The sequence below is a fragment of the Felis catus genome, chromosome C2 (assembly GCF_018350175.1).
Source record: "Felis catus isolate Fca126 chromosome C2, F.catus_Fca126_mat1.0, whole genome shotgun sequence".
In the NCBI taxonomy this organism is placed as follows: Eukaryota; Metazoa; Chordata; class Mammalia; order Carnivora; family Felidae; genus Felis; species Felis catus.
Window position 1 is genome coordinate 83,960,136 of NC_058376.1, and position 24,738 is coordinate 83,984,873.

Below are 24,738 nucleotides of genomic sequence, written 5' to 3' on the forward strand. Positions count from 1 at the left end.
AGCACTAGACTTGGAGACAAGAAGCTTGGGGTCATATCTTCCCCTGCCACCCATTAGGGCTGTGACCTTGAGCATGTCAGTAAGCCTTTATTTCTTCTCATAGTTGTTGTGAGGATTAAATAAGGCATGGCATAGAAGTGTCTGCTCCAGTGCCTGGCATAAGGTAAGAAGCCAGTATGTGGTAGGTGTTGTTCGATGAATTATAGGATCTAGAGTTGAATGTGTCAATAGCAGCTAGCTTACCTTACTAAAACAGTTTGTATTTCTGGAAGCCTTATATTGTATAGGGAATCATCATTTCATCTATAAATAATACACAAATGGACTGTAATATAGTCAAGATTATTATTACTAATTTCTTTAATGACTAGACTTGGAACTTCTAAAGGTAACTCCATTTTGGATTCTGATTTTGGTTGCTCACTCTTACTCATGGATAGTTTTCTCATGAATGTTTACAAATAATAACTGTAAATCACCTACTTTAAAGTCCCCTTCCAAAAAATAAAAAAAATAAAAAATAAGAAAACTCAAAACCTCCTTTTTAAACTTACCCTTTCATATCTCAGTTCAATTCCCTTTAATGTCACACCTTTAGTCTCTCAGGAGATTATAGGGCTATTTTTTAATGGTTCATTTTGTTTTCAAACAATTCCTAAATAAATGTGGAACATTGCCTTATGTTTCTGAACACGGTCACTTGGGGTCTTCTTCTAGAGAACACCCAGTGATCTCAGAGGAGATCATTTTTTTTCCAGAATCCCTCATGGTGGCCCTATCTAGCCATTTTGGAGACATGAACCCTTTAATCTATTTAAAGCAATTGATACTCTCCCCAGGAAAATGCACGTAAAATTTTGCACACCCAAAGAGTTTATGAGCCCCATGAAGTCTACCCATGGTAGTCTTTAAGATGAGTGGTCTCAGTTTGAATCTCTACCCTAAGATATTAATTACTAGTAAAAGCTTACTGCATACCCCTCCAACCTCTCCATCTTCCAGATGTGTATGTATTTTAACAAGAAGAAGCTTGGTCCAACTGAAGGGACTCTGGGCTGGTGGAATTTGAATTTTAGGCTATAGCAACAAGTATGAAGTACAGACATTTGGGGGCAAGGGTAAGCCATTACTTATTATTTATTTTGAATAGTTTTTTTGAAGTTTTTTTGAAGTTTTCAAACACAATTATGGCTCCATACCAACATACCCCCAAATCCCCATATCCAGGATTTAATAGTTAAACAAAGTTTGTAAACCAGGATCGTAAACATAAAAACAGATTGCCCAAAGGTTAACACACTGCTGTTTTACAGGATGAAAACTCCTATTATATCAGTGAAGTGAGAGCCTATTTGACAGTCTCAAATCCAGGTAAGTAGTCAGAGAAGGCTATTCCACCAGCTCTGGTGCTGTGCTTCTGGTTCACTCATTTTTCAGTCCATTGAGTTTACTAATCTTTGATGCTGCTTTGGAGAAATAGACTAAAGCAGTAACCGGGAGAACTTACTACATCTTTGTTTGCTTCAGTTTGCTCATCTGCTCACGAAGGAGGTTGGACTAAATTATGTCAGATATCATTAAAGCAGAGATCATTAAAGCAACAATAAAGAGTTTAGTGACTTTTGGACAGATTTGCTATTGATGGTGCAGTTTTTTCTATACTCTTGAGATTATGCATTCATTCTACAAAAATGTAGTTAGTGCCAGCTGGGTGCCAAGCCCTCTAATAGGCAGTAGAAATCCATTTATCCAAACATATAGTCCCTGCTGTCATGGAACTTACGTTCCAGAAGTGAGGAAAGGAACATAAAAAGATCATTAAATTATAATAGTTAAGTAGTATTAAGTTCTATGAGCAAACACAAGCAGGTCCTTGTGGAGCGGACTGGAAAGATATTTTAAGTGAGACCTTTAGGAAGCCCTCTAAGAAGGAAGGCCTCTCTGAAGAGGTGAGGTTTGAGCAGAGAGATACCCCATCTGGGGGCATCTGGGCCTGGGGAAGCTTTTTTCTGGTGGCGGGAACAACAGATACACAAGTCCTAAGGAATGAAGTTGCTCATGTGTTCAGGGGTCAGCAAGAGAGTGAGCAAAGCAGCAGAGAAGACCTGTGGGGCATCCAGGCCAGAGCATGTAGGTCTTGTGGGTAGGGCAAGGTAGGGACTTTGAATTTTAGTCTAAAGTGTGAAGGGATGTCATTGGAGGGTTTAGTATAGAAAAATGATATATCATGTTTATATTTATAAAGATTCAGTCCAGTTGCTACATAGAGAATTGCCCTCAGTGGGGCCATTCGAGAGAAATCCTACAGTGTTCGTGTCTAGAAAGGTAATGCTCCCAGTCAAGTTGGGGGAATTGCTCAGAGGGATCAGATGTTTCTCTGGAAAGCCCAGACTTAGATAACAAACCACTGTTGAGCACCTCTTAGGTGCCAGGTACTGTACAAACAGTTTTCATGTCTGTTTTCTCCTTTTTAAACTTCTATCTTTTGACTGGCTTAAACTTATCTTATTAAGGAGCCTATACTAAAGAAACTTGCCAGGAAATGAAAATGTGGAGAAATGTCTATCTAGAATAGTAGATATATGATACTGATATTGTTCAAGAGGATGTTGTCAATGATTATTGGTTAAAAGTAAGTAAGATGTCATAGTTGACAACTCACTTTCACATAGTAACTCACGTAGACAAGTAAACTCATATAGGCTGGGGAATAAATATTACGAATGCTAACATAAATTAGCTAATGTTATCACTAGGCATGGACCAAATTTTAGCCAGGAATAAGGTAGTGATGTCTCGAGAAGCAAGGGAAGGATAAGTCAGACCAGAAGCTAAGTTAGAAGCTGAGAAAGGGGATAAAAGAATTCTAGGTCCCAATAATCCAGGCTCAGCAGTAGTTGCAGGAGCTATAGTAGTCACAATAATGACAATTTGCACATCAGTGGTGATGGTGATGGAATTAGTAACAGTAGTCAGTTGTACTTACAGTGGTAGTGACTGTTGTAATGTTATTGGGAGTGATAGCAGCAGCAGTAGTAGTGGTAGTAGACAATTACCCTGGGGTATAACACATGGTATAGCAGTACACGTGGATAATTCAGTACATCATGTAGGACATTTGCATGTGCCAATGAAGAGTCTACAGTAAATAGTACAGTAATGGCAGGAGACAGCAATCGGGTAGTGGTTAAGATAGCAAGCTCTAGAGGGGTACCTGGGTGGCTCAGTGGGTTGATCATCTGACTGTTGATTTGGGTACAGATCATGGTCCCAGGGTCGTGGGATCAAGCCCCACATCAGGCTCCATCCACACTGGGCATGGAATCTGCTTAAGATTCTCTCTATCCCTGTGCCCCTCTCCCCTGCTTATGCTCTCTCTCCCTCTCTCTTAAAAAAAAAAAAAAAAAAAAAAAGATAGCAAGCTCTACATTCAGATTGCTTGAGTCCAAATTCCACTTACTAATTGTAGAATCTTAGGCAAATGTTTTCAGTTCTCCAACTCTCCATTTCCTTGTCTGTAAAATGGAGAAAGTAGAACCAATCTCAAATGGTTGTTATGAGAATTAAACAGGAAAGTACACGTAGAATACCTGCACAGCACCCGGCACATAGCAAGCAGACCCTTAATGTGGGATGTTACCTTAGGCACAGGCAACACATACACAGAGACAGAAAAGGAGGGAGACTTTCAAGCTCCCTCATTAACAGCCCATGGGTATTCCCTGCAGGCACAACTTTGGTGAATTCACAAGCTCCCTCATTAATAGCCCATGGGTATTCCTTGCAGGCACACTTTGGTGAATTCACTAAGGTCCATAGTCTGGTCCTCAATCATGAGAGCTGTCAGCACCCCCTTACGTATTGTCTGTTTCTTCAAGGAGGCTGATGTTAAACCAAGGTCATGAAATTGATGCATAAAATCAGAATGCAAATTTGTGCATTTTTCATGCAACTGTTTCTTACACCGTCATGCCAAGGGGACTAGATAGTTGGGTCCCCTGGCCAGTGAACTTTGTCCCATTCAAGAAGCCAAAGTATTATCAGAAGGGTGTTTGATGAATGTAAAATTAGAGCAAATGGAATTAATTATATGATTAAAATGTTTAGCCCCATCCACCTTGAAGCAGGAGTACCTGTCAGGAAACAAACAGGGCCAGTCCTTAAGCAGAACATTCTCTCCCCAGCAGCACTTAAATGGGCAGAGATGGGCCTCTCCCTTCTCTGTTTCCATGTGGATGGATGTAACAACCCTTCCTAATGATGGGATTAGCCTGTCCTCTTGCTGTATTAATATAATCTAGTAATATGTAAACGCTCCACTTGGAGACTTTGAATGTCTATTCTGATTCATTAAGGGTTCATGTGATTGTCACAGAGAGCAATCTTGCTTCTCTTGTTTCTGAAGTTTTTCTGGGCCCTTCTCTGTAGTCCCCAAACACTGACAACAGTCCCCACCACTGCCCCCAATGACTTAAAACAACTGAAGAAAAGTCCTAAAAGTTCTCATTTCAATGTTGTCACATTCTAATTCATGTGACTTTGCCCCCACATGCTACAGAATACAGGAAAAAGTCCCCAAAGACCAGAAGAGTGGTTTTTCATGAGGACAGGGCAGAACCCCTGAAAGCCATATGTAAATGAAGGCCATTTAACTATACATGGGCCACCCAGTAACCGCTGGAACTCATTGGATATATGCCAAGAATCTGATGTGTCTATAATTCATCTTTGTGTTTTCAGAGAAAATTTACCAAGGAATGAAAAGTGCTATGGTGATGTTTGAGACTGTGGTTGGGCATTCCTTCAAGTGTGTGAGTGAGCAGAGCATCCAGCTGTCAACCCAGCTTCAACTGAAAACAATGAATGTCCAATTTCAAGCCTTTGATTTTGAAGACGACCAATTTGGAAATGGTAAGTTAAATCTTCATCATGTCACAAACATAAACTTCAGAGACCCAGGGATAGTATCAAGTTGTTTTTTGTGTGTGCAATTGTCAAAGGGACAAGAATCACATGAGCTTCCTAGAACAGTATGATTCTATAAAGCTTTTAGGGCCAAGTTCCCCTCCTGCCATTCCTCTGAGTCAACCAACCTCAAAATCAGACACCTTAACCCACCCTTGTCCTCCCACAGCAGGATATGTTCTCTTTATATGACTAAAACATGTATTCTGACTCCTCCAACACACACACACACACACACACACACACACACACTCACTGAATCAAAAAGTCAGAAAATACCACCTACAACTTCCTCTTTACAAGCTATTGAGTACTGGTTAACTCAGGTATTTTGAGAGACTTTAAAGATCCTGAGTATTAGTAATATCTAAAATTCAAGATTTCAGAATAGATTCTTTCCCACTTGCGGAGGGAAAAGAGAAAGATGGAATATTTCAAGATAGAAATATACTCTGTCGGGCACCCTGTTTTCAATTATGAACTCAGTTCTCCTGACTAGAGCTTCCTTATAGCTAGTCTTAGTTCCCATGCAACTTCTGCTTTGAGTTTTAACCACCACAGAGGGAAGCAGGTCCTAGGAAGAAGGCCAGGGACAGACCAGGCTGACTTTCTGAAAAAGTCCTTTTTTCCCTGCTGGGAAAATGGGTTACAAGGATTTCTACATATGTGCAGGAATTGAATTTCAGTTTCTAAAACATTCCTTTCATAATAACTAATGACGTTACGACTACCTCTCAATTTTCATAAACAGATTTAGCTGGAAGATTAGCTGTAACTTAAATTTCTGTAATGTGAATCCAACTTCTCTTTGAGTTCCATTATAAAATTGAAGATGTGCCTACAAAAAACTTCTGACATACTTGCTGGGAAGCATTGAGCAGAAGAAGGAATAAAGTGTGGCTTGCCTCAGATCCCCTAATTTCTGTAGGTTTTGTCTGAGTCTTAAAATCTCTGCCTCCATTTTGGACCTTTACCACAGCACCAAGATAAAAATAGTAATATTTCTTAGTAGGTTGGCCCCACTCTGTCATCTTATCTGAAAACTTCCAACCTGGGGAAACTTAAAAATTCATAATGAGGATTTGAAAAGCCTCTGTTATTAATCATGTGACCTTAAATGAGGTACGCATTTGCTCTCCCTCCGGCTCAGAACCTCTGTGAAGCAGGAAGTGAGCAGGTGTATGAAACCTGGTAGTGGCAGAGATGAGAAATAACACCTTTCAGCAACATACACCTGACTTCTATTAGCAGTGCCCAAAGGGAGATGTAGAAAACTATCTTTTCATTTTTCCCCCTCCTTCCCTCACCCTCTCATCCAATTCTCAGCCTCCCACATTCTCAACCCATTTTAGGGAACTAAAATCCCAGAGCCTGAAAATGATTTCTCCAGCCCCAGACTGTCCGGCAGCCACTGTAAGAAGCAGCGTTTGAATAGAAAACTTTGGCCGTGCAATTTGACACAAGTCCCTGTTTCCAGAGTTGGGAAACACGACCCCAGAACTTACTGTGGCTAACAGTTCTGATCCTGACTCTCTAGACCAAACCAACATTTCCCAAAGTTGGATCTGCCTCCCAGCTGCATCGGAATCCCCTGGACCCCACCTCCAACCCATCAAAACTAATTTCCAGGATGTGGGGACTGGGTATCTGCAGTTTAATTTAGTCCTTAAGTGATCACAAGAACTGCACATTTCAGATCATTGTGCTGACCCTATCTTCCTCGTTTTCACCTGTGTGTCTGAGGCAGCAGGTGGGAAGCCCAGCAGCTCCGTCTCTCTCTGGGTTTCCTTCTCTGTCAGGCTGAGGCAGGCAGGGGCAGTATCACTTCCCAGCATTGTGGCCAGCCTGTAACACCTGTTACTCTGACTTCAATTGCAGCGGATGAATGCTTCAGTGACAGAAACAGGAGAGAAATCCCTGTGGCCGTGGGCCTGAGTATCGCAGGACTGCTTGTCGTTTTGCTAACAGCATGCCTGGTGGCCAGAAAGAGGCCCAGTAGAGGATATGAACGCGTGTAAAGCCCCACCTTCTTCAAAGTGTGCAAGGTTAAGGCCTTGGGAATTCTGGCTTCATATTCAGCCTGAAGTGAAGGAATCAGTTCTTCTAGTAGCCTATCCCGCCCTCCCAGTCTTATTAGGAAACCCAACTTTCCCCCAGGGGCCATCTGAAGGCTAATTAAAATGTAGCCACCACTTTCTCCTGTTGGCATAGGGAGGCTGTGCCATATGGGCTTGAATTCCATCTTCCACACCTGGTAATAGAGGGCTGGCTTTGAGAATTAGGGGTAAGAAGCAGGGACATGCTTGGGAGAGGGAGAGAGCAAATACCCAAAGGGAGAATTGTAGAAGGACATTTTCAAACAGCACTGATTTTTCTTACACATTTTGAAGAGTCTCAATATCTAGTTAAAATGTATACATTACTTCTTTAAAAACCAATCCATTTCAAAATAGATTCTAAAGTCATTTAAAACTCCTGAATTGTGCCCAATTCCTGATTTACTTGAATTACAGAATGGTGTTAATAGACTATTATTTTTAAAAAGACATTCTATGCTATTATAATGTGTTATTAGAAAAAAAAACCTAGATAGCTTCCCAACATTTCATTTTTTTTAAATGTTTATTTTTGAGAGAGAGCGTGCGAAACACAGAAGGTGCAGGGGTGGGGGGCAGGTGGCAGAGGATCCAAAGTGGGCTCTGCACTGACAGCACAGAGCACAATGTGGGGCTCAAACTCATGAACCTTGAGATCATGACCTGAGGGGAAGTCGGATGCTCAACTGATGGAGATACTCAAGTGTCCCCCAACATTTCATTTTTTAAAAATAGAAAGCACATATCAAAGATCTTGCCAAACGAAAGAGGATCCAAATTCTTCACCTTCATTTGTTGTCTGCCTTCTTAACGCTTGTTTTCTCTGCTTTATTTTCTTTGATTCTAGTCTATACTTGTAAATTTGTTAATTTGGGCCACAGTAGGGAGGGGATGCAGGCTAAGCATCAAAAATGATCAGGAATGGCAAGCAGAACAGGTAGATCTACGCCAGATTATCACCCACTTTTCCTTTTAAGCAAAGCTTTACCAAGAAAATCATAAACCAGGAGGTTCCTGACTGGACGGGGAAGAAAAATTCTATCAAATATGGCTTGGAATGTTACTTGTGCTTTTCTATTACATTGTTTAAATGGGAGAATCTAGGTTTTCATTTCAGAGACAAGGGGGAGGAATGGGCTTCTGGATGCTTTCAACTGCTTTTCCTAACAGGAAGGTTTGTTTTTCTGTATTTGCCAGAGGTGCCGTTCATTGTTTTGAACAGGAAGTGTATGAAGGTTGGCAACAGCTGTATAACCACTGCTTACCTAGGGCATGTACTGGCTTTCCCTGGAAGGATTTTAGCTGTCTCCACTTTCTCAGAAGTGAGGGTGGGGAGGGCAGAGGTTCAAGAGAGCTTCAAGAGCCCCTGACGACGTTTACCCTTGCCTTTAGTGAGTGTACCTGCTGCTTGCCTGTCCGGCGAGTTTCAACTCCATTTTCTCTTCTGCTGAGGATAGGGCATCGCATCCTGAATTCGCCCCTCCCTCTGCAACCCATCTAGAGATAATGCCCACCTGGAAATAACCATCCATTGTTCATATTGATGTATTTCCCTCTCATGAGTATTGTTTTGCTAACTGGAAGCATACAGAGTACACAATTTGAAATCCTTTGTTACCTGTGCATCATAAGCATTTCTCTATGCTATTAAACTATTAAACTAAACTCTATGCTATTTCTCTATGCTATTAAACATTCCTGTTTCCTTCTTTTAACAGTTGATGTTGATGAAAATCTGGGATGGGAGGACCTGGTGTTTCCCAAAGTAACTGTTTTACCAGCGAGGGCTTGCCTTTGGAGAGATGCTCTCTCTCTCCATCTCCAGCAGGTCCTTCCAGCCGGTCCCTCCAGCCGGTCCCTCCAGAAGTACCCCGTTCCTGACTCCCATACTTGAAAGGTTCTATACTGCAGAGCACAAGCTGCTTATTCACCATGCTCCTCACCGTCCTGTAGAATGACTAAAGGAATGTTCCTCTTCTAGTGTGTGGACATTTCTCCCACAGCACACGGGAAAGAAGCGGAATTAAAATCAAGGAGAGGGGGATAAGGCAGTTCACTTAAGTTCAATTTTCCTTTCTACCATCTTCGGTGAGTTCTTTAGAGTGGCTGCTGCTCAGAGTCCTGTTGTGTACCCCCTCACACACACCCGCCAATTATCTTTTAATTTACTGTGAATTAACATTCTAGTAAGCAAAAAGAGCAAAGCTGTCCTTTGAAAGACTGGTAAATAAAGCCCGGATGCGTTCCGGCCTCTCAGTTCTGCCCACTTTCTGCGCGAGTTCCGGGGAGGGTCTCGGATTGAGAATGCGGCCAGCTGCCTGTTGGAAAGTGGTTCTGTCTCTGCCCCTGGATCCCTCTGGAGCTGCCTCCGAGTCTCCCTATTACGGCTGCAGGTCCAGGGGCCCGAGACTCCCTGCAGAGCGCTGCTTGTCGCTTTCTGGCGTCTGGGCAGGAGGCTGCTACGCGCACCCCGGGAAGCCCTCCCCAGGAGGCTGGGGTGGGGGTGGGGGTGGGGTGGGGTGGGGGTGGAGGGTGCCGGGGCTGGCAGGCGCTTGACCCTTGCCTTTAGTGAGTGTACCTGCTGCTTGCCTGTCCGGCGAGTTTCAACTCCATTTTCTCTTCTGCTGAGGATAGGGCATCGCATCCTGAATTCGCCCCTCCCTCTGCAACCCATCTAGAGATAATGCCCACCTGGAAATAACCATCCATTGTTCATATTGATGTATTTCCCTCTCATGAGTATTGTTTTGCTAACTGGAAGCATACAGAGTACACAATTTGAAATCCTTTGTTACCTGTGCATCATAAGCATTTCTCTATGCTATTAAATTTGCAAAGTGTCATTATTATGGCTGCTATCATGAATATGCTATCAACATTATATAATAATTTACTTAATTATTATGTTTAGAATTGTTATTGTTTTTAGGTTTTCCACAAATATGTGATTAAAGAATTACATACGAATTACAAAACAGACAAGACGTTGATTAACAAATGTGTAGAAATGTCTGCCCAATTTTGGTTTTGCCTCATACAGTAAATTGGTTAAAATGGTTATAATTTATTCTGCAGTACTGATTCTTAATTTTTAAGAAAAAAATGGAAGCAAAAGATATATGTAGGTGATTTAAAATTTGAATACTTAAACAAGTATTTAAATTAAATTCTGTTAAATTTTTAAATTTGTTTTAAGTATTACAGAAATACATAAAATGAAAAAGTAGAGTTAAAATAGTGACTAAATTTTCCCCACAGAATTTTCCTTCCTCATTATCTAGTAGATGGGTGGAAGGGAAAAGGGTGTTTAAAAATCACCAGTAGCAGTGGAAATATAAGCTGATGCAATACACTTTGAAAACTGGTGAACAAAAGAGAAACAAGATTCAGAGGAAGAGTTGAGAGCTCAGCAGGACACCTGCTTCCCTAGCACACACACCAAGAAGCCATATGAGAAAAAAAAAAATCCTGTGAACACATACTACCATTCCTAAAACTGGAGAGAAAAAGCCTGGTCATTTTATCTCTTCTCATCTAGAAGTAGTGAAAATGGCTACTGGGAAAAGGAAGCAGGGTAAACACAGAGACTGATAGAAGTGAACTGGGGAACCAACCCCAAATCCCAGGGTACCCCCAGACTATAGCTAATTCCCAAGGTACAGAAAAGAAGAAAGAATCCAAATAGGTAGTTCAGTGGGAAACATTAACTGATCTCACAATGGGAAGAAATATCCTAATTTACCCAAATGATGTTAAAGGAAATTCAATGTCATGGATGAAATGCCCAAGCATAAGCAAGATGAAACAAGGTACATGACCACTATGCAAAATTATTGCAGCAAAAGAATGTAAGAATAAGACTAGATTAAAATATGGCTACAGAGTTTTAGTTTGGCAAGATGAAAAATGTTCTGGAAATGGATAGTGGTGATGGTTGCACAAACTGTGAATGTACTTAATGTCACTGAAGTGTACACTTGAAAACAGTTAAGGGACACCTGGGTGGCTCAGTCAGTTAAGCGTCCCACTTTGGCTCAGGTCATGATCTCACGGTTCGTGGGTTCAAGCTCCTCGTTAGGCTCTGTGCTGACAGTTCAGAGCCTGTAGTCTGCTTTGGATAATGCATCTCCCTCTCGCTCTGCCTCCCCCCCCAAAGTAAATAAAACATAAAAAAAACAGTTAATTTTATGTTATGTATATTTTACCACAATTAAAGGAGGGAGAGTTAGAAAGGAATATAGTTGATAAAATACAAAGAAAACGTAACTCAAGAAACAGAAATCCCTGACAATTGATTTTGCTGAGAATCACTTAATAAGAGTGTGAATTCCATATAACCAGAACTCAGGGGTGAAATGTTATAATGAAAGAGTGAGGTGAATGGGAGAGTTCATTCCTATGAGTGAACAAATTGAGTACCAAAGCAATGCGCAGTAACAAATAGTAAGAGGCAGAATAGAGCTGAAAAATGAGTTATCTTCAAGAGAAAAGAACTGAAATAAGCATTTAATGCAGATAAAAAATAAGATCATACCATGATAGGGCAGCTGCTAGGCATGGGAGATATTCAGATTGTCTAAAATAAGGATAATTGGTGCCTCTGAAGTAGAGAGTTCAAAAATAGGAAGAAGATAAATTTGATGGTTTTAGAGATTTTGCTTAAGATAAATGTTTGAAGTTGCAGATTGCAAGAGCACAGTGTATCCCAGGAAAAAATAGACACAGAAAGCTTAACATTGGGCACCTGGGGGGCTCAGTCGGTTGAGTGTCCAACTCTTGATGTCTGCTCAGGTTATGGTCTCACAGTTGGGATTGAGTCCTGCATAGGGCTCTGTGCTAACAGTGAGGAGCCTGCTTGGGATTCTCTCTCTCTCCCTCTCTCAGCTCCTTCCCCACTTGTGTGTGCATGCATGTAGAACACACAAGCGCTGCGCTCTCTCTGTCTCTCAAAATAAATATTTTTTTAAAAGAAAGCTTAAAATTAAGATACAGCCAAACTAAGCTATAGAACTTTAAAGATAAAGAATTCTTTAGACATACAAATTCTCCCTCTCCACTAAAAAACCAAATCACCTATAACATTTAAAGCCAGCAAACAACATCTACAAAATCCTAAGGGAAAGAAAGTGTGACTCTGAAATATCATTTACTAAGGTAATAGGCAGGTATCCTTAAACATGAAATAATTCAAGAGATATAACACCAAGGAGCTTTTCTTAAAGATAGTGTTTGACAATGAAATTTGGTAAGATCAGAGAGAAGCCACATTATAAACAATGTGGAATAGAGAAGCCACAGTTTTTTTAAAAAAAAAAGCATTTTATCTATTTAAATAGATAAATGGAAAAAGCATTAAACAACTATGGGTCTGAAAATTTATCATACAGATACATCTTGTATATGAAAACCATGTACATGGTTTTTCATTACGACATTATTTGTAATAGTAAAAGTTTGAAACAAGAGAAGTGTCCATCAGTCTGGAACAGATACATCCAACAACAGAATATAGTTATAAGCAAGAATGAGAACATACATTTTTATGTATGTATAGGAAAGCTACCCAAAATATATTGTTAAATGAAAAAACATAATGCATAATAGTGAGAAAAGGAGGAAATAAAATATATTTTCATTTTTGCTTATACCTGAAACATTGGCAATGTATATGGAAAACCAGTGGTTAAGACAGGGGTAACAAAAAAGATGAGACAAAGGTGAAAGTGGAACTTCTCAACATACAGCATTTTGTATTATTTTGACTTTGAATCAGGAATGTGTGTTATATATTTGAAACATATTTTTTAAAAACTATTGGAATGATAGTTATCAAATAGAATTGAAATGTTATAAACCAGAACAATGATTTAAAAAATAATATATCTATTCAGGGGCACCTGGGTGGCTCAGTCAGTTAAGCATCTGACTTTGGCTCAGGTCATGATCTCATGGTTGGGCGGGGGGGGGGGGGGGGGGGGTGCAGGGTCGTGAGATGGAGCCCCTTGTTGGGCTCTGTGCTGACAGATGGGAACCTGGAGCCTGCTTCCCTCGCTTTCTGCCCCTCCCCCACTTGTGCTCTGTCTTTCTCTCTCTCTCTCTCAAAAATAAACATTAAAAATTTTGTAAAAAAATAATACATTTATTCAAAATTTGAGTTGGGAATAAGAGAGAGAGAAGGGAATCTGTTAGTGCTAATCTTTCAAAACATTATCAATAGATAATGTCTAAATTGGAAACACAGAGTTTAGAAAATGCATACTGTCTCTCACTTATTTCATAACCTCTTAATGCACTTCATAATCCTTTAGTGTGTATTTATAGTCTCTTTTTTGAACCTTAAAGAGATCTTTTATGAAACAATACTTCCTGTGACAAAGTTACATTTATTTGAAGTTTGGTAGTTTTCCCAGTTTTGTTTTAGCTTTTTTCTTCTGTGAGATCAATTAAAATAAGCAATTTTGGTAAAATAGCATTTGTATGATCCTATTTTAATAAAAGTATGTGTATATATTTTTCTACCCATGTCCTTATAGTTGTAAAGAAAGATGCCTGAAATTATATTTGTCCATGTTTTCGCAAGGATAATTTCTGGGTGGGTGGTTTTCAGGTGATTGGTTTTGTAAGGGTTCTGGGGGAGGCAGGCCCAAAATGTACCACAATGGCATACTAATTATTTTGAGTCGAAGCTACTTGGGAAATGGCCAGTGCAAGGACATTCAGACCCTCCTCGGTCACCCTGAAAGCAGGAAATCTCCCATATGAAAGATACCCTCCCTGTAAAACACACAGTAAAAAACACACTGTAAAAAACACATCCTGTCACCAGAGAGAGGAACGTTAAAGCCAAGAAAGCTATAGAAACAAACCCTGTTACTTTTTATTAATCTGCTATCTCAGCCCAAATTCCACTTAGAATTCCTTACTAATTGAAGCTCCCAAACATCTGTTCTCTTTATCCTGTCAAATCCTCACAAATGCAGTATCTCTTTGTTTAAAATGTATAGAAACTGCCTGCATTGGTCATTTCTTTGGGTATCAATTTCATTACTGATGAATTACTGTGCACATATAATAAAACTTAGCGTTTTTTTCCTCCTTTTAATCTGTAATTCTTAAACCAGCTGGAAGAATCTTGGAGGAAAGAAGAAATTTCTTCCTCTCCTACAGTTTTTATTTTTTTATTTGTGCTTTTCTAAATCTTAATTATTTGTAAAGAGAAAAATATCATTTTTTTGAAAATTGAATGATGTTTTGTCAGGCATACACATGAGCAGACACACATACTCATCTATGTACAGAGGAAGCAATTGCCTTCCAAGATTTGCAGTGATTCATTGAAATGGAAGAATTGTGGTGATCAGATCATTGTTTTCTTAGTGTACTTTCCTGCATTTTATTATTATTATTATTATTATTATTATTATTTTATTTTAGAGAGAGCATGTGCATGCACATGTGAACAGGGGAGGGGCAGAGGGCGAGGGAATCTCAAACAGGCTCCACACTCAGCACCGAGTCTGCTGGGGGGGCTCAAGGAGGCTCCACACTCAGCACGGAGTCTGATGGGGGGCTCAATCTCATGACTCTGGGATCATGACCTGAGCAGAAATCAAAAGTCGGTCGCTCAACCGACTGAGCCACCCAGGTGCCCCACTTTTCTGCATTTTAACATTTAAGCTATGTGATATATTTTTTTTAATTTTTTTTAACGTTTATTTTTGAGACAGAGAGAGACAGAGCATGAACGGGGAAGGTCAGAGAGAGAGGGAGACACAGAATGGGAAGCAGGCTCCAGGCTCTGAGCCATCAGCCCAGAGCCTGATGGGGGGCTCGAACTCACGCACCGTGAGATCGTGACCTGAGCCGAAGTCGGACGCTTAACCAGCGGAGCCACCCAGGCGCCCCTAAGCTATGTGATATTAAATACTGTTAAATTATATGGAAAGTGAAGGCTGCTGTCTACTCCCATCCCAGCCCTTCCCCAGCATCTTGTCTATCTTTTCACTTCCGGCATACCTGCAGTTTTTTTGGGGTTCACGCAACGCTCCATGATTTTAGGGAACTTCTCTGTCAGCACACTGAGATCCACCACATTCTTTTTAGTGGCCACAATATCTTCTATTGTATGGATATACCATTTAACATTTTTGATGGATATCTAGAGTGCCCATTTTGCTCTCATAAAATGAGATTATTGTAACATATCTTTGTGTACTTACATGAATAGGTCTTTATAATACCCTATGGTGGAATTATTTTAGCATACGTGTTTCACATTTTGGTCAATAGGTAGGTGCTTTGCATTTTGTTTTAACATTTTTGTATCTTTTCCTAAATCATTCTAATCAAATTAACTTCTTAATTTGTCAACGTTCTTTTTTATCTAAGAAATACATATTTACTAATATACTAAATAACAAAATTGTGTACTCCAAAAGGGCTTATCATGAAAAGTAACATTTCCCTGCCCTTCCTCTAAGAGACAAAGTACTTTTAACTAATTTTAATAATTTCTTATGGTAACTATCTCAATAATTCTTTTTTTAATTTTTTTAAAGTTTATGTATTATTGAGAAACAGAAAGAGACAGAGCATGAGCATGGGAGGGACAGAGAGAAGGAAGACACAGAATCTGAATCAGGCTCTAGGCTCTGAGCTGTCAGCACAGAGCGCAAAGCAGGGCTTGAACTCACAAATGGCGAGATTTTGACCTGAGCCGAAATTGGACGCTTCATCGACTGAGCCACCCAGACACCCCTCAATAATTCTTTTAAAAAATGTTAAAAAGCTTTTCTATTTCTCAATTTATTAGCTTTAAACTTCTTATTATGGCAGATAAGGATTTCATACTCTTAACAACATCCCTTCTGTTGTTATATCACTGTTTTTTGTTAAATCAATAAGGTATATATTATCATCATTATGTAAATATTGTCCACTGCCAAATGAAATAGCATAGGATAAGCACAGGGTGTGTCTTGTACAGATTTTTTGAGTCTCTATCGTTCTGTCTCCCTGGTCCTTCCTGATCCTTTTTTGTCTGACCTCAGGTGAGAATTGATCCTTGGTTTGTTTTGATACTGGTTCATGCAACGATCTCATGAATATATTCTCATATCTATTCTTTTTATTTTTCATGATCTTATGAGATATTTATTCAAATATTTGAAATTTTCATTAAAATTTTTCTTTGCATTTGTCTTAAACTAAGATGATATGACGTTTTACCTTACAAACCCTTGCCCTCACCTTGTTCTTCATCCCGTTCTCCCCTTAGCCATCTATAGGCCATTACTTTTATTGGTTTATCATGCATTTATCCTTCCAGATCTTCTTTAAGTAAATGCAAGAAATATATCTTCATTTCCTCTTTACTTACATAAAACATTGTAGTACTATATGCATTTTTCTCTGCGTTACTTTTTTCCCCTTAACATGTGCTGGAGATTTTTCTTCTTTACTTTTTTTTTTTTATTTGAGTACAGCTGACACACGGTGTTACATTAGTTTCAGGTGGACAAAGTAGTGATTCAACTTCCCTATAGGTTATTATGTTCACCACAAGTGTAGCTACACCTGTCACCATGCACCGCTATTATAATATCATTGACTATATTCCCTATGCTGTACCTTTCATCCCTGTGACTTATTCGTTCCGTAACTGGAAGCCTGTGTCTCCTACTCCTCTTCACTCATTTTACCCGTTCCCCTACTCCCCTTTCCTCCCCATCAGTTTTTTTTTTATGTATTTATAGACCTGATTCTGCTTTTTGTTTATTCTTGTGTTTTCATTTTTTAGATTCCACATAGGTGTGGAAATGATATGGTATTTGTCTTCCTCAATCTGACTTATTTCACTGAGCATAATACCCTATAGGTCCATCCAGGTTGTTGCAAATGCAAGATCTCATTCTTTTTATGGCTGCATTATATTCGATTGTGCGTATATGTGTGTATATACATACATATATCACATCTTCTTTAACCATTCATCTATTGCCTTTTCTCTATCCTTGAATAAGATATAGTTCTCTATACTTATTTGTATTCAATCAAGTTCCCTTTTATCCTCATGGCTCTCCATCTTTCTCCAGTTGAGACTGACTACATTTTAAACAAACAGAATAAATACTCCCTAATGAAATAAAGAAAAAAAATTTATTTTCAAAGTTTATTCATTTATTTTGAGACAGAATGTGCATGTGCGCACAAGCGGGGGTGGGGGGCGCAGAGAGAGAGAAAGGGAGAGAGAGAAACCTAAGCAGGCTCTGCGCTGACAGCTTGAACCCACGAACCATGAGATCATGACCCAAGGGCTTGAACCCATGAACCACGAGATCATGACCTGAGCTGAAACCAAGAGTCGGATGCCTAACCAACTGAGCCACCCAGATGCCTCTAAAGAAAAAAGTTTTGACAAATTTACAAATGTTCATTTTTAAGCTCTCATAAATAATTAGAACTTTAAGTGTAGCAAAAAAATATTTTACAAAGTAGATAAACATCACATGTTTTCAAGAGATTAGGTATAATCTAACAACGATCTCTTGTATGTAAGCACATTCTACTTTTCAGAGAACACACCTGGAAGAAAACATGTCTAACGGTTATTAAGTATCTATTAATTGCTGGGGGTGCCTAGGTGGCTCAGTCGGTTAGGAGTCAGACTCTTGATCTCAGCTCAATTCCTGATCTCAGGATCCTGAGTTCGAGCCCTGCATTAGACTCCATGTTGGTCATGGAGCCTTAAAAAAAAAAAACAAAACAAAAACAAAAAAAAACCTATTAATTGCTGCAAAGATAAGGGTATCTTGTTTAATCCCCCAAGAATCTTATACATTATTTGCTTATTTTATAAATGAGGAAATTGCAAGGTTCAATAACTCATCCAAGTTCACACAGTTAGTGGTGAAATTAAAAGTCAAGCTTGGTGGCATATCAACTATACTTCAATTTAAAAAAAAAAGTCAAGCTTGGATTTGACTCAAAAGTTCATATTCTTCCCACTCTAGTCTGCTTTCTGGTCTGTCCTCACCAAACCTTACCTGCTATATTGTATTTTTTTCTTTCTCCCTCTCTTAGTTGACGAGTGTTCATCTGACTACACAATTGTGCTTCCTGTGATTGGGGCCATTGTGCTTGGTCTCTGCGCTGTGGGTTTGATTGTCTATGGAATCCGCCAAAGACGTGAATCATCTGGATACCAGAGAATCTAATTGGTTCCCAGAGGAAAAGAAAATAATGGAGTTTAGAGAATTCTTTCATCATTTCCAGAATGTTGGGGACTTCCCTTAGCGTGAGTCCTTCTGACAATATAAACCACTATCTTTCACAAAAACTAAGCATTTCTGATTTAAATTCAAGCAACAAATCAATTTCTACATATTTTTTTTATTTTATGAAAGATATAGTGACCTGCTTGAGTATTTTCCAGTTTCCTTCAAAATATTTTAACCATTCAAATCAACATTTGAGATATGTTAAATTAATATAATGCATGTAAAGTGGTATATGCTCCCAAATTATAAACTAAAATGTTAATTGTAACTAATGCTACCTGTGCACATTGGAATTTTATTTTATCCTTCATCTTTCCCAATAAAAAAAAATGCCTCTTCTTTGTCTATAAAATGGACTTCCAGAACTTTTCTTATCCATGTTTTATATGATATACATGTCTGATGATCTGCTTGCCTCCTTTCCACTTTAATTTTTTTTAATCATCAAAAATCCCACTATATCACAGTTTGTCTAGGTTTATGTGACGCCAACAAGAGGAACAAATTAGCTTATACTTTTAATCTTGATGACTCCTCCCGCAGAATCACTAAAGGCTAAGAATTAGGTGGCTACAGACAACAGAATTAAATAATAAGCAAAAAACATAATCCTTAATAGTTGAACACATATATGCCAGACACTTGGCTAAGTTTAGATACATTCCATTTAATCCTCCCAATTTATAGATGAGTAAACTCAGACTTGAGGAAATTGATCACCTCAATGTCACCCAGCTAACAAATGGCAGAGCCAAAATTTGACTGCCAGTTGGTCTGGTGCCAACATCTACGGACTTCACTACATCAACCTGGCTACAAGAACAATGACACTGAATTCTGCCTGAAGCCTCACACCAGCAAGTGCTCCTTTTTTCACAGAGAAAAGGAATTTCTCCAGAATCATAAGAGATAAGCGGACATGAAAGGACTTGATAGATAATGAAATAGGAGATCTTTAATAAGGTTCTCTGCCTCCTTGAAGGAGACTAAGGGGCTCTGCAAAACATCAGTTTCTCATTTTTATGGGACTGTGCAGCTGTGGATCTAAAGATAAAGGAATGGAGGAAACATCTCAACTCATTTTTTATTTCTTTGAAAACAGAAATCTAACCTCCAGCCAACTTTTCTTTCTTGAAGGTAGATCCCCCCCTTGTGGTAACTTGCTTCTTCTGCTCTGTTAGAACCACATTTTCTATTCTAGTACACTTTATTCTGTAGAGCAGCCTGCCAAGAATTGTATTCACTGCTTGTTCTTACAACTAAACAAACGAACTAAGTATACTAACAGAAAAGACCACATACCCCTAGGATTCTTTAGGAAAGGAATAATTTGGGTCACCCCAGAGTACATAATGACTTTCCTGATTTGTTCTCTTATGAGTCAGTAGGCTTGGCAAGGTCCTCAGTTTAGTCTTAATGGAATATGAGTTGAATTAGAAGTTTTTGTAATAAAAACTTATTTTGGAGGTTAATTTATGTCTTTCATTTCTGATAACTCAATTTTCATGCTATAAAAATTTTTACTATGGTAGTGGAGAGTTTTGCTTGAATCAGTAAGTTAAATCATCTTTCTATAATTCGTTTTGTTTTATTCTCTACTACCACTTTATTACCAGGTATGAAGACCTATTTGAAAGAATCTGAATTTTTGAGAAGTGAACCATATTAAAGTTATAAGTTAAATCTCTCAACTCTTCGACCAGACTAGCAGACTGGATTACTGGTTTACTTAAATGCTGCCACGAATTCATCCATCCATTTATTCACTCATTCAACCAATACTGAATAAGGACTTTCTAAATACCATATACTCTGTTGTGGATTGAGATAAATAAGAAGTCCTGTATTAGGTGTATTAGTCCTGTATATCTACTTAACAAGTTAACTCAAAACTTAGCAGCTTAAAACAACAAACATTTATTTTCTCACAGTTTCTGAGGGTCAGGAATCTGACAGCAGCTTACCTGGGTGGTTCTGGCTCAGGGTCTCTTACCAGGTGGCATTTAAACTGCTGACCAGAGTTACAGTCATCTGAAAGTTCAACTGGGGCTGAAGGATCTTCCAAGTTCACACCATGTGGCATATCTATAGGAATGCTCACATCATGACAGCTGACTTTCCCCAGGTGAGTGACTCAAGAGAGAGACACTGACTACCTGTTCCCAAAAGTTACATACCATCACCTGTGCTGTATTCTATTGGTCACACCAACCATCTCTGGTACAATGTGGGAGTAAAGACCAGGAGAGGTGGAAATCAACGGTGACCATCTTGGATGCTGGCTATTCCAGGTCCATTTTCAAGGTTCAATTACTGGTACTTTCTGGGGGGAATTCAGGTAAATAAATTCCAGTATTTACACTAATAATAATGGCTTAATAGGAAACTATACAAAGGGCAATGAGGGCATGGCCCTTTCCAGCCCGCTACCAACTCTATCCCAGGTGTAGCACCTCCCCAGGAAAGAAGCCTCTCAGGCTCTGGTGCTAACAGTGTACGGACCAGCTGCTGCTCAGGCAGATTTGCCTTTTCACAAAGGCTGGTAGTTGGCCCATTGCTCTACAACATTAACTGATAGCTTTGCCTCAGGGATGTGTTAACTCTCCGTCATAATATAATCCAAAGAGATCTGGACCACACAGATACCCCAAAGGACATCACACTGAACCATTATTTTGATGACATTATGCTAATTAGACAAGCACAAAGCGATTATTATGTTGGAGGTCTTGGTAAGAAATATATATTCCAGGAAGCAGGAGACAAACCCTATGAAGATTCAGGGACTGACTAGTTCATTGAAATTTTTAGGGAGCCAGGGGGTCAGGGCCATGCCATATATCCACTTCAAAATAAAATGCAGATGTTTTGCATGTTGCATCCTTTCTACAAAGAAGAAACCATAGGTTCTTAGGTTCTGGAGGCAACATTCCACAGCTAGGAAAAGTCGTCTGCTCATTTACCAGGTGACAGAAAGTTATCAGTTTTGAATGGGGCCAGAACAGGAGAGGGCAGTACAGCAACTCTAGGCCATAATGCAATCAGCCCTACTGCTTGAGCTCTACAATCAGGCAGACCTCAGGGTGTTGGAGATATCAGTGGTGAAAAAGGGACAGTATGGAATTTTTGGCAACCTCCAGCGGGAGAATCATAACACAGGTCCTGGGTGTTCTGGAGTAAGGCTGAGGCCATGCCATTTGCTGCAGAGAAATAGATGCCCTTTAAGAGTCAGCTCTCGGCATGTTACTGGGTCTTGGAACACTTGACTTTGGGACACCAACTTACCCTCTATCCAGAATAGCCCATTTTGAGCTGGATTCTGTCATATCCACTAAGCAATAAAGTCAGATGGGTCTAGCAGTAATCAGTTGTAAAATGGGTAATATGACAGAGGTCAATAAACTATAGCTCATGGTTTGGACATCTGTTTTTGTAAATAAAGTTTTGTGGAGTATAGCTATCCGGGCCCTTTTGTTTACATGTTGTCTATGGCTGCTTTACAACAGCAGAGTTGAATAGTTGTGATAGAAACTGGTCCACAAAATCTACGTGGGGCTGGATCTCACAAACTGGGAGATCATAACCTGAGCCAAAACCAAAAGCTAGAGGCTTAACCACTGAGCCACCCTGGTGCCCCTCATTGTGGTTTTGATTTGTATTTCCCTGATGATTAGAAATGTTGAGTACCTTTTGACATAGGTGTTGGCTATTTGTATGTCTTCTTTGTAAAAGTGGCTATTCCAATCCTTTGATCATTTTTAAGTTGGATTATTTGGGTTTTTTTGCTATTGAGTTGAATGAATTCTTTGTATGTTGTAGGTATTAACCTGTTGGCTTGTAACCCTCCTGGGAGCTTCCCAGGTGTAATCTAAATTTAGCCCCAATACAAGGAGGGCAAGGAGAGACCAAAGGAAGGGGCAGGTCACTCCAGGTTGGTAAGGTGGCAGTTTTAATAAGCAAGGAGAACTTACATATGAAGCTTGTCTTGGGCAGCAGCAAAACAATTGGATCCCCACACCTGCCTGCTAGATCTTAAAAGTTTATAAAGAGGTCCTAATTGGATTCAGTCACATATACCCTCCAGTCATTTTCAACACCACATCACCATCTCAAGGCTGTGTCCTTGGAGCAGCCTCTGGGAGTGGGAAAGGCAAGCAGAACCCACATTCTAAGGATAGGGGAGGGGTGAGGAGCCTTTGAGCACCTGAGTCCAGCTCAAGGATTAATCGTCAGTCATATCTTTTTTGATGACGTTCCCCAACAAAACCTCTTATCAGATATAGGGTTTGCAATTATGTTTTCCCATTCTTAAGTTGCCTTTTCATTTGTCTCCTTTGCTGTGCTGAAGCTTTTTAGCTTGATGTAGTCCCAACTTGTTTACTTTTGTTTTTGTTGCCTTTGCTTTCGGTGTCATATCGAAAAAAATCATTGCCAAGACCAATGCCAAGGAGCTTTTTCCCTATGTTTTCCTCTAGTGGTATACGAGAGAGGTCCAGTTTCATTCTTTTGCATGAGGGCATCCAGTTTTCCCAGCACCATTTACTAAGGAGACCATCCTCTCCCCATTACGTGTATCTGGCACTCTTGTCAACGACTATTTGATCATATACATGCATGGGTTTATTTCTGGGCTTTCTACTTTGTTTCATTGGTCTGCTCATATTCTTTGACAGCTTTCTATTACATTATAGTTCTCTTTTCTTATTTATTTGTGGGAATTATTTATATATTAAGAAAAGTAGCCCTTCATCTGTGATAAGAGTTATAAAATTATTCCCAATTTACTGTTTGTTTTTTCCTAAGTGTGTTTTGCTCTGCATATCTTCAAAAAATTATATAGTTGAATTTATTAATTCTTTTTCTGTTATACTTTGAGTATTGTGTTACACTTAGAAAAAACCTTCCTCTTTTAAAGTCTCCCATGATGTCTTCTAGTTCTTTCATGCTTTCATCTTTTATACTTAATCTCTTATTCACTTGGAACTTATTTTGATTTTAGGTGTTAAGAAGTGATTAGGGGTTCAACTTTTTTTTCTCAGAGAACTAGCCTCTTGTCCAAATATCACTTCTTTAATTATTAAGTCTTAAAATCTAACATGTATGTTCCATTTTATTTATTTATTTATTTTTTATTTTTTTAAAACCTCCTATAAACCAGCTGTGTTTTTTTTTTTTTTTAACGTTTATTTATTTGTGAGACAGAGAGAGACAGAGCATGAACGGGGGAGGGTCACAGAGAGGGAGACACAGAACCTGAAACAGGCTCCAGGCTCTGAGCTGTCGGCACAGAGCCCGATGCGGGGCTCGAACTCAGGGACCGCGAGATCATGACGTGAGCCGAAGTCAGCCGCTTAACCGACTGAGTCACCCAGGCGCCCCTGTATGTTCCATTTTAGCAAGGACCTGTTAAGCATCTATGAACACAGGTTTTTTTTTTCTTTTAAACTATTAGTAAGATTAATTAATTATATTAATATTGAATCATTCTTATATTTCTGGAATAAACCTAAGTCATGGTATATTATTATTTTCACATGCTACCAGATACTTTAATTAATAAAACATTTGGCAGTTTTTACATTGATATTCATAAGTGAAATTGGACTATATTATGTGTGCATGCTATCTTTGGTAATTTTGGTACCAATGACATGTTCTCTTCATAGAAAGAATGAAAGACTTTCTTTGTGTGTGTGTGCTCTAAGACAGAATTAATAGCACTGGAGTCAACTACTATTTACCATTTTGGTGGAACTTCCTTGTGAGAGAAGGTGGGCCACGTGCTTTGGCGGTGAAGGTGAAGGTGGAACTGAAGGTAGTGGAAAGATAGTTCTTTGCTAACATTTTCTCGTTCTTCTATGGTAATCGTTTGATTAGATTTTCCATCTCAGGATCTATTTTGGTACATTGTATTTTCTTGTAACATTATCCATTTTATCCAAGTTTTCAAGTTTATTTGCTTAAAGTTGAGCAAAACTAGTCAAATCTATAATTTGTTTTCTGTATATGACTTTTTCCCACTTATTTTTTTTATCACAGCAAATGTGCATTGCCCCCCCTTCTGGTTAAACTGTTTTGCTGTTGTTAATTTCTTTTCTAACCTCTGGATTTATTAGCCTTTATTACTAGTTTCTTAATTTATTAATTTCTTTTATCATTACCAATTTCTTTATTCTGCTTTCCTATGTTTATTTTCATATTTTTAACCCTTAAATTGGATAATTAATTTACTTCCACTATAAATTTGCTTATGAGCCAGCTTTAACTATGTCCAAACAAGCATCTGTATGCAGTATTTTTATTTTCTAGATATTCTGCAATTTCGGTTTGACTTCTTTTTCCCAAGCCAACTAAAACACTTTTTTAAAAGTTCAAGTAGTTATGACTTTTTTATTTTA

At 39.0% G+C, this 24,738-nt stretch overlaps 1 protein-coding gene across 5 annotated transcripts in view; it reads left to right on the forward strand.

The window, feature by feature from the left end:
- Window positions 1-18,692, forward strand: part of LAMP3 (lysosomal associated membrane protein 3) — a 51,323-nt gene extending 32,631 nt beyond the window's left edge. For 3 of the 5 annotated variants that reach the window (XM_045037217.1, XM_019840069.3, XM_019840068.3), the window contains 3 exons: window positions 1,314-1,371; window positions 4,741-4,911; window positions 8,780-9,908. In XM_045037217.1, the coding sequence (XP_044893152.1) occupies window positions 1,314-1,371; window positions 4,741-4,911; window positions 8,780-8,955 (405 nt within the window). In that variant the 3' untranslated portion in view covers window positions 8,956-9,908. Of the gene's footprint in view, window positions 1-1,313; window positions 1,372-4,740; window positions 4,912-6,843; window positions 7,512-8,779; window positions 9,909-18,143 lie in introns of those variants that run through there. The other 2 variants (XM_019840070.3, XM_003991887.5) reach the window with 2 other exon arrangements.
- Window positions 18,693-24,738: the final 6,046 nt, after the last annotated feature.